The following is an 11204-nucleotide window of genomic DNA, read 5'->3' as shown; positions in this document are numbered from 1 at the left end:
GAGTGAAAACACAACAACAGTAGTATAATTTCATCAAAGAAAAAAATTAGTAAAGTGGGTACAACTATAAAGCTTTAAATATAACAGTTGTATTCCAATTGAAACCACATCTATATTTCAATGAAATAATTCACTCTGAAAGCATTTATCAACATTATTTTAATCTGTTTTTTCTGCCATCTCTTCTGCTTTTCTTTTTTTAGGTTGGTTGTCATTTTCTAAGCTTAGAAACTTTTCGATTTCATTTATTTGATTTGTTACCAAGTGCTGCCAGTCATCTTCACCAGAAGACAACACATCTAAATCAGTATTTTTAATCTTGATTGCCTGAAAATGGCTTTGTAGCAGAGTTGATTTCAGAGGCTTTGTTTTCACCTAGGAAATACCAAACTTGTTTTACCACTAAAATTATTACTCATTTTCTAACCAGTCATCAATAAGCATTTAAAGAAAATCCTTCAGCCTCTGCAATTAGGGGTATGTGATAAAAACCCACTGTTGTCTTGGCTATTTTCCAGCTACCACCTTAGTAATTTTGGCCCCCCAAAATATAAAATGTCAGTTTGTAGGCTTATGTAGTAGCTCTTCAAGATATACTCCAGGGATACCACAAATGTTTTCTTAAAGGTCTTAAGCTTTCTTTGAAAGAAAATATATTTAAAACAATGCAGATAAAAATCTGTTTAAAAAAAAAATCTGTTTTGTCTGCTACTCCCTTTCCCTTCCCAAACAAGTCTATGTTTTGTATCTTCTATCAAGACGGGAAAATTTTAAATGCTAACGGAAGTAAACTGCCATGTACAAACTGCCTTTTACTTCAGGTTTCCTCTTACGCTTCAGAGCACCATTATTGGAGAAACAGCAAAGCGCAATGAGGTGTTAAGTTGGTGTGTTTCCAAGGCACCACATTGGGTCATACTTCTAATACTGTGTTAAAGAAGTTTTTTTAAGGGTTTTTTTCTGAATATAAATAATATATAAATAATATAATATATATATAAAAAATAATTACAAGTTCAGAAAACAGAGAAAAGTGTGAAGAAACTAAAAATCACTAGTAATCCGCTATCCACAGAGACCTGTCAACATTTTGGTATTGTTTGCTATTAGTCTTTCTATTTTTAGCATGTATATTTTAGTGTTGACCATTCTATAGAATTTTATATCAGTTCTTCTGTTGTTTCCTATACAATACAAACTTCTCATAAGCAAGTGTCAGTGGCTGCAAAATACTTTTTTTTTGCAAAATACTTTTTATGGATGTGTGATAATTTACCTATGACCTGTTGCTGACATGTTTCCAATTTATCCCTATCAAATAAATTTGAGGGCTTCCCTGGTGGTGCAATGGTTAAGACTTTGCATTTACACTGCAGGGAGCACAGGTTCAGTTCTTGGTCAGGGAATTCCCCACATGCTGCAGGGTATGGCAAAATTGAGTTAATTCTTGGAAAAAATCTCTCAGATAAAATGTTCTCTTAAATGGGAATATATTTTTGAAGTACAGAACAGAAGAAGAATTTGATTAAAATTACCCAATATTGCAACCACCATTAAACATTTCGATATAAATATCCTAGACTCTTTATATATACAGTTTTTAAAAATCTGGATCATTTATATGATTGTCTGTGCTGGGTTAAAAACATTTTTAACATTTTCCTCTAGAAAGCATGGCTCCATCATAGTCCATGTTCCATAATTTAATATATTGTTGGACATTTGAGTTGTTGGAAAATGTTTACTGTTATTAAGCTATAATGAATGTCATTTGTTCATAAATCTTTGTGAAGATCTTAGTACTGCCTTAAAGTCTTTTCCAATCTGATAAAAGTGGCATATTTTTGTTAACATTGTGAGATTATACAGTAACAGTTTTTTAAATTGAATGTAAGTGTTTACATTTATCTCAGTTCCCTAAAGGCTGTGTCCTTTTGGACTGCTCTGGTTCCTGAGAATTCTAGTCAACCACCAATTCTCAGAGTCTTACTCTCTGATCCTTAGTGCTGCTGGGTTCATGTTTGTCTCATTGCCTATGTTTTTATGAAATAACAGATGAAAACAAAAGTATCAACAAAGGACCACCAAGAGACCTTAAGCAATTCATTTAACTTCTGTGGACCTCAGTTTTCTCATCAGATTGTTTTAGTTATAAACTGCTATTACTGTAAAGAGTAACCAGATAAAATGTACGTAAATATATATTTTTCATAATGTCTGGCATGTAAGTAAGTGTTCAAAATACCTTGTGTAGCCTACAGGGCCAAAATGAATTAAAGTGGGCAGTGTGTCAGCCTCATGCAATACTGAGAATAGTTTTAGAAGTAGACCAAATCCAAAGCTAGGTTGCTACTGATTTTGGAGTAAAATGATTTGATGATCTGTATGAACTAATGGTCCTGTTTTGCCAACAAAATGCTAGAAACATCTTGGTGCATTTGACACCAAGTACAAATTACCCAATTTCCCAAAATCCTTATCTTTTGACTTGATGGAAAAAGGAAGGAGACATTCACACTTTCCTTTTTCCTACTTAGTGGGAGGGGCAGAAACAAGGATTGGCCATAGAGAGAAGCAGGATGTAACTGTAAAGCTTCCACTTAACAAAACTTGTCCTATTTAGCTTAACTTAGGTTTTGTAGCCTACAGCAGTAATTCTAGTTACACGTATGTTACCACATGTCTGCTCCTTCCTAAAAAATCACCTCTTCACCTCTTTCTGCCTGACTCAAAAGATCTGCTCTTTGGCCTAAAATATCCTCCAGCCTAGTACTAGTCCTCTTTAAGCCTGGGTTACATTTTAAAATTCTGAATGAACCTGATACTGAATGTGTGAAACAAGTGACTGCTTACTCTGGCCCCTCTCACCCACCCTCATTCCTGGGTGTGATCAAGATTGCAGCAGGCTGCCAACCTAACCCCTTCTAAGAATTAAAAAAAAACATTACTCTGGATTTAGAGGAGAAAAGTGAATTAACTCGTAATAACTACCCAGAATTTTACAAAACTGATGTGGACAGTATACGTAAAAACATGTTGAAAAATTTAAAGAACTTCTATTCCCTTTCTGGCCATAAGTCTTCATAAAATTCACTTTTCGTTTAGAACAAGAGTTGGCAAACTTTTGCTATAAAAGAGCCAGAGTAAACGTTTTTGGCTTTGTGGGCCAAGTGGCCTCCCTCACAAGTGCGTGACTCCGTCACTGTAACAAAGCCACAGAACTACAGGTAAAGGAAGGGGTGTGGCTGTTGTAACAAGCTTTTACTGTTAATAAAAACAAGGCAATGGGCTGCATGTGGCCGATGAGCTGTCATTCAACTGCCTGTGATGCAGAAAAGCCTAAGTAAAAGAGGCTAGATTGGTCTTGTTTGTCCCGTAGTAAATGTTGGTTGGTGACCAAGCATCAGCTGGGACAATGATGCAGCGCACTGCCTGACACCAAGTGATGATCACTTTGCTAAACAGACATTTAGTGTGTTTTCCGCGCACCAGTATTTTTAGAAGAAACTTTTCTATTAACGAAAATTGAGAAGGTGATGTAGCATGCAACAACCAAGATATCTAGTTTAAGTCCACTGCAAACTGTTCTTAATGCTCTGGAAAATTATTTCACATTTGTGTCACTGCCTCAATATGGTTTTAAAGCTGTTGTGGGAATATTCAAAAAAGTTTTAAATTTTATAAATTCTTAACTAATTACAGAAAAAGCATTAGGGATGCTCTACAAAGAACTTATTTATTGGGTTTTTTTTTTCTTTTTCTTTTTTTTAAATAAAAATGGGCTTGAAAGGGAGATGTGAAATTTCCATCATACCCTTAAACTGTTTGAAAATAGAACAATTATGTTAGAAGTGTTAAGTATTCAACCCAGTCAGAATGGATGTCTACCTTTGATACTCAAGCTTCTTTTTGCTTCTCACTTGATTCTGTGACTTACCCAATTAGCTAAAGGTCAGAACTTAGATTTCCCAGTGCCTAGTCTACTGTGCATTAGTTACCACAGTTTAAAGATTGAACATTTGCACATCAAGCTGAAATGATTTGGTTTTGAGCTCAATTATGCACAGGTGAAAAACACAGATCCTGATTTTAGTTTCAACTTTCCCAAGGGGACAGTTAAGCTACCTTACTTGAGGTTTCTCCAATTTAAAAATGGAAATAAAATGTACTATTAGAAACTTACTCATAAGGCTGTGTTACTGCTATAATTTTCACTTTATAATAGTGCTCAAAAAAGCTGTTTAATGTGCATCTTTAAAATTTAAAATATACAGTGACTATGCACTTGCTTTTTTGTCATTTTTCTAACCTTTTTGGGTTCCTTAGAGCAGTTATACTTGTTTTTTAGACTTTGAACAATACAGCCTTTTTTGCACTGAAGTTTTGCACACTTAAGTTTAAAAACTTACAAATTTTCCAAAAAAAAAAAAAGCCCAACAAAAACCTCTCAGTTGTAGTTAGTTGCTTTTCATATGACAAATGGACTCTTGGAGCCATATGACATCTACAAATACTTTGCTTAATATTTATATCCATACTTGATTTCATATACTTATGAATATTTGATCCTTTCACATACTGTGTTTTAATTGAAATAATTTAAAATAGACAACTTCTTCTTTAGGAATAGTCAGTTTCTGAAAAATAATATAAATTACCTTAAGCACTATTAAAAAGCAACTTATTTAAAGCAGCTTTTATTATAATTTAAAATGCTCAAATGAGTGAACTATTTTTTAATAGTTTAAATAAGTAAATGCTCAAATGCCACTATTCCTAAATTTAGGTGACTAAAAAATAGAAGTACATGATACACTACCTCACACTCTCCTTCCCAAAACAGGCTGGATTATATCTATTTGATTTATACACTGTGACTTTTTCCTGCTGTTTTCCATCAACCTTAATTGTGAAAAATGGTGCCATGTTGCCCTCTTGATATTATTTTGGAGATCAGTTAGGTCTTAAACCATCCAGATGCATACAGTTCTACACATATCTGTAGAATTAGCTCACTAAGGTCTGCTCGGCAATATTTTTAATTGACTTACATGTTCTGTGGGAAAAGAAGAATCATAAAAAGTCTTTGCAATTGCATTCCTCTCTTCACTGGGCTCTCCCCTGGGATCTGGATGGATACTTGAGTTATTCAAAGTGTCAGCAGCTCTGTTAATGCTGGTAGTATCTGGTTGACAAAAAGGAAATGACAACTGAATTTTATTCTCCAGCGACTCATTTTAGTGACTAAACTTGTTTTTCTCTGATCCCATGTTTTTCTATTTAAAAAGTAACAATATCTATATTCTTCTTATGTTGAATACTGGTTTTCATAGACTTTGCTCTTACTTCATTTCAGAAAACATTTTATTGCTACTTTCAAAAACCTGCTGATTTCACATTAAAACCAGTGACACAGTGTTATGATCTTCTCAAAGAATATAACATACATTAAAATGTTATCCTTATTCCCCTGGTTACTGGACTGCCTATGCATATAAACATTTATATAGTAAACATCTTACTAAAAAAAGGGAAGAGTCTGAACCAACTGAAAGATTTATAAATTATATTTAAAAAGAAATTGGCTATAAGAAGTCCAGGGGTCATTGTGTTTTAATAAATAGATAGCAATTTAGAGAAACATGTCTTTGAAGGCTAAAATATATTTAGGAGTATCTTTTATGAGTCTGAGTATTTTACAAGTTGAATTATTATAGAATTTTAGTCATCTCTTCTTGCATCCTAATTCTATCACTGAGATTTAATTTAAAAGGAAAGACTTGTAAGGAAATGGTAACTGTTAGACCTGTCCATTGACTAACAGCATCAAACTAACTGCTGCATTTGATAGACAAAATTAATGGAATCTGAAGTTAATGCATTTTATTATATCAGGAAAATGATAGTTTGTGAAATGAGATTTTAAAGTGTTTTTGTGTTTTGTATTTTTCCCTAATTACTTCTCCATTCAAATGAGATATACTTGCTTTGCTTTTAATTCCCACTTCTTTTTAAAATTTTCTCAATTTCCTTTTTAAAAGAAGCCTGTTAGAGTCAGAGGGGCCATGCAAAGCTTTCCTTAAAAGCCACATTTCTGTAATGGGTCTAAATGCATACTGTTAAACAGGCAAATTTCCCTAAAAATCTAAGACTATCTAACAGCCCCAACAACTTAAACATGTTGAGATTGCTATTAGCAAATAAACATTTTTATTATGATCATACTTCTTAAACAGTAATTAAGTTATATTTATGCGGTGCCTATACATAAGATATACTGCATTTCTATTTTAAAATGTCTTTAATATGAAAATTTTAAAGTACACAAAAGTAGAATGAACCTTAATTACTCATCAACTAGTTTCAGTACCTCCAATATTAAGTCATGTGTATGTCATCCATTTACTTCCCTCTCCCTCTTTTTTTATTCTGGAGGATGTTTTTATTTCATGTGGTAGGTTATACTACACTAAAGAATAGAACAGTCCCTATTATCTGAAATATTTACTATTTGAATGTATCAATATTGATCTATAACTATTAAGGGATTCAATTTAAAGTGTTTCAAATGATAAATATCAAGGATATGAAAGGTAATGTTAACACCTCACTATTACTTGGTGACTTTCCTGGTGACTCAGATGGTAAAGAACCTGCCTGCAATGTGGGAGACCCAGGTTTGATCCCTGGGTTGGGAAGATCCCCTGGAGAAGGGAAAGGCTACCCACTCCAGTGTTCTTGCCTGGAGAATTCCACGGACAGAGGAGCCTGGTGGACTATAATCCATGGGGTCACGAAGAATCGGACACAAATGAGCAACTAACACTTTCACTTGGCTTCCCTGGGTGGCTCAGGTGGTAAACAATCTGCCTGCAATGCAAGAGATCCATGTTCAATCCCTGGGTCAGGAAGATCCCCTGGAGAGGGGAATGGCTACCCACTCCAGTATTCTTGCCTGGAGATTCCATGGACAGAGGAGCCTGGTTAGGCTACAGAGTCCATAGGGTTGCAAAGAGTTGGACACAACTGAGTGACTTCACTATTACTTGCCAAACAAAAAAACAAAGAGCTGGATTTGTGGTGCTAGTGAAGGGACAGACAAAACAGAAAAATTAAGGAAGGAGGGAGAGATTAGAAGAAAGAGAAACTAAAACAGTTCTGAGAGAAGGAAGTTTGTTTTGTGTGTGTTTAGTATAGAAAGAAAAGGAGTAAACATGAATGAAGGCAGAAGCCTTATCAACAACTTTACTGCATTTGCTCCAGAAAGTAAAAAAAAAAGAGAGAGACTTGGATTAGGTAGATGTTCCTAATTTAAAATTAATGACACAAACGTGATTGTTTTTTGCTAGTTTCAGTTCTTTGATAATGAAAAGGATTTTTTTTTTTAATTTCTAAAATGCAGTTAACCTCTGTACATGTTGATAATACTGGTTCAGATTTAAGTGAAAAGAAATCTGCTTCCATTTAAGTAAAACCTTTCCTACTTTTACATACAGAGTCTTTAGGTTTAGGCAAAATAATATATATAGTAATATAAATTTTCATATTAAACAATTTGGAAAATTTCTACCAAGAATAATAAGTAGAAAAACAAATTTTAAAATAATTATTTTCTTACCTGGTCCAACATCCTTCCTGGCCTCATCCACACTAACATTTTTACAAAGTGTCATCGAAACAATCTTTTTGTTTTCTAACAGACCTACTGGTCTCTCGTTCAGCAACAAAGGAATGCTAGATGTTGAAGTGCTCACTGTTTGACTTTCAATTTGATTTACTTTTGACCAAGAACTAGGGCCTAAAAAATTCACATACACTAGAGTTTTCTCAGTTTTTTTATCTGAAGTTGAAAGATCAAAGGCTGACCTTCCACTTATGTTTACTAAATCTCCAGATGGCTTTATGTGAAATGAACATGATTCTTCCAGCTGTCCTTCACTGTAAATTTTTCCTGAAACAATGTCATTTAATGACTCCGTTTTCTCTGTACTATTTAACAATGTATGCTGTCTTTCATTAGGGAAGAGGTCTTTATTTTTAACTTCAGTTATCTGATTCTCATCAATCTGACTTTCTTTATTGGAAAACTGCATTTCTGTGGAAGTTTTCACATGAATAGCAGTTTTCATATCTTTGGCTTGTGAAACATCTATATTCTCATTGTTAATTTGAAGATGGGAAAGAGTCACATTGTTTTCTAGATACCCCAAACAGTTCTCAACTTGACTGTTTTGCACATCATTCATATTTTTCCATATAGTTCTTTTCCCAGGGCTTGAGTTGGGTGTCACCAACATAGGCATGATATTAACAATTTTATCTGAATTCTTTAAAAGTACATTCAAATTGTCACTGAAAACAGCAGAAGAAATGGGGTGGCTGATTGCTATATCACAAGGAATAGCTATTTCAGGTTGCTCTGAAGGACGGTCACCAACTTGCTGAACATCTGAAGTTTCTTTAAATGGCAATAGGCTACATTCACTTCTTTTACTTAACAGCTGTGTCTGTCTTATTTTACATTGTTTATCATCTAACACAACATTATTTGAATCCTGTAAACTATATTTCTGAGACTGGACAAGAATCCTTTTTACATCTACAGAAGAATCCAAATCTGTTTTGATTTTGTGGCTAGTTGTGATTACTGTCTCTGTGGTCTTTTCTTGGGTCCCTGGAAACAATCTGAGCTGTTGTTTGAATGGCTCATCTTCAGAAACATCTTTTTTATGATTTGTATGGCAGGCCATCTCATTTAAAATACTGTTAAATGATGTGCTATTATTTTCAACCCCCAGATGTACATCTGCATGGTGAAGATCTAATCCTTCAGTTCTTTCTAGATGTATCTTTTCTGTTTCCATTGATGAATCTGCCACTACAAAGGGAATACTTGGTGATTTAAGTTCTGTACACTCATTATCTTTTTCCAAGTCCACCTTGTTTTTTATTTCTGTAGTAACCACTTTTGTAAAGTCGGTAATATCCGAGGTTTGTCCTTCACTAATTAATTCTTTTTCTATGCCGAGGGCTTTGCCTAGGGATATTTCACTTTGGTTTTCATCCTGAGGCACAACAATATCAATTTTATTCTTGGAGCTTTTTTCAAAAAGCTGTAAGTCTGTTATAATGAGAACACAGTAAAATTTTGGGTTATATACTAAAGCCTGCTTTTATAACACATATTAACTGTTTTTAAAAATATATATTTAATTTTAAATATTTCACTGGCAAGCTACCACACAAACATAATGACATCAGTTTTATATAAATACTGAGTTCCCTTTAGTAAACATGGTAAAATATTTGATTCTACTCATATTAAATTTGTATTTCATAACAGATAAAGTACTTTTGGTTTAAAAAAGTAAGTTGAGGGCATTACAAAATGGTTCTCTAGTCTGTTACTTCCTTTTGCACATACAGTACAATTCCATACAAACACACAGCTGATTAGATAAAAATTAATTTACACTAACAGCCATATTGTAATTTCTCTTATTACCTAGATCCAGAAGCTGCCAACTGGTTTCTTTTCATCACTTTTTTGCTCACTACCTTGTAAATATTTTTAAAATCTGGAATACTTTTGGGCAAAGTGTACAGAATATCTACTTAAGATATTAATTTTATTCACCTGGGTTTTAACCATAGATTTCAAAATTTCAGTATAGTTACAATAATCTGTAGGCCATGAAGGGTCTTTTTAATCCAATCATTCTCTCTACAACATCCCCACCAAGTGGTTGTTCAGCCTGAACACCTTCAGATTACCTTCTTTAAACAACTCTTTTTCAATATGGATGAATTAGTCAATTATTTCAATGGTTACAGAAAGGTAATTTGAACTAAGAAAAGTGCTCTAGAATTTGGTCATCAAAAGGTTGCTGGTAGCTCAGAGAACACTCTCAGCAAAGAAATGAAAGCAGAAACCAGAATGCAAAAAGCCAACGAGTAAGTGATGAGAAAGGAAAGCAAAAGTGTATTTTTTCCCTTGAATATTGACTCAATTAAAGAATAGCTCAAAAGACATGTAAGTCCTTTTGTTAAGACATACAAATGGAAAAGTATTTCTCCAATTATACTACGAGGTCCTCAAAGCGAAGACTGAAATTGATATCCCACTGAAAGACCAATATAAAAATTGGAAAACATCAATATAACTGGGTTACCTTTATTCCCTATAATGATTTCCTCTAAAAATGGGCCTTCTTTCGTTTCTCCTTTTTCTTTGTGTTCAGTGTCTAAACAACAATTCTTGGTATTTTCTTCCCTTATTTCTTGCCTGGAATTATATTTCTGTATTATGGTGTTTTCTGATTTTTCCACGGACATTTCAGTGTTTACTTCTGGAAGATTCTAGTGTAAAATGCAAAAGATTCCTTTAATGTAAAACATATTGTTAAAAAGTATAAAATATCTGAACAAACTTTGCTAATGAAAGTGGAATCTATATTTCAGTTAATCATCCGGCAATTTGTATTTGAAAGCCAAATGACATTTTTACTACACTTAATATATTCCTCTTTATAACAAGATCACTCTAAGTTCATTTTGTATAGTCTATCATATTTAAATAAAATGGAGAGCCTTAGATGTTTTCAAACATGCATTCCACATTATTACAAATACCACATATTAAGAGTCACTCCTTTATTAAAAGCGAAGTAGTCATGGCAGGCAAATTGTCTTGAGTGCTTGGTGTTTCTATGTATCTTTAAAATAGTGACTTTATTCAACATCTTTTTATTCCCCCGAAATACTGAACATATATTACATGGAAGCACTGCACTAGGCTTTGGGATACAATGATGAAGAAAATATAGTCACTATCCTCAAAAAATTTATGGTCAACTGAGAAAGATAGGAAAAGAAATAACAGACAATTTTAATATAGATGGGGATACGAAAGCACTCCAGGGATAAGAAATGGCATTTACAGATGTTAAAAACAAACAAAACTATAGTCATTTCATGTAGTTCTACTTCATGGAACTACCTGTGATTTCCTTCAGCATGAGCTTAGATGCTGTGAGAAGAATGGAGAGAAATAAGTCTTGAGTTAGGCCTAGATCATTAAGGGCCCCCAAAGAGCATGCTAAGGAGTACAGACTCTACCAGGAAGTCAATGAGAAGTCACTGAAGGATTTTAGATAAGGTTATCAATATGAACTGATTGGAAAGACCATTCTGGCTACAGTATA

The 11204-nt window shown here is 33.7% G+C and overlaps 1 protein-coding gene across 1 annotated transcript in view; it reads right to left on the bottom strand.

Annotated features, from left to right (window-relative positions):
• Nucleotides 1-159: 159 nt before the first annotated feature.
• CCDC73 (coiled-coil domain containing 73) overlaps nucleotides 160-11204 on the bottom strand; it is a 106272-nt gene continuing 95227 nt past the window's right edge. Inside the window, exons 15-18 of the mRNA XM_065943844.1 lie at nucleotides 10173-10359; nucleotides 7619-9121; nucleotides 5052-5185; nucleotides 160-375 (exon numbers count right to left, since the gene is read on the bottom strand). Of these exons, the coding sequence (XP_065799916.1) occupies nucleotides 160-375; nucleotides 5052-5185; nucleotides 7619-9121; nucleotides 10173-10359 (2040 nt within the window). The remainder of the gene's footprint in view (nucleotides 376-5051; nucleotides 5186-7618; nucleotides 9122-10172; nucleotides 10360-11204) is intronic.

The sequence above is a fragment of the Muntiacus reevesi genome, chromosome 9, assembly GCF_963930625.1.
Source record: "Muntiacus reevesi chromosome 9, mMunRee1.1, whole genome shotgun sequence".
NCBI classification, from domain to species: domain Eukaryota; kingdom Metazoa; phylum Chordata; class Mammalia; order Artiodactyla; family Cervidae; genus Muntiacus; species Muntiacus reevesi.
The sequence above is the reverse complement of the archived record's forward strand: the minus strand, read 5'-3'. Positions and strand labels throughout refer to the sequence as shown.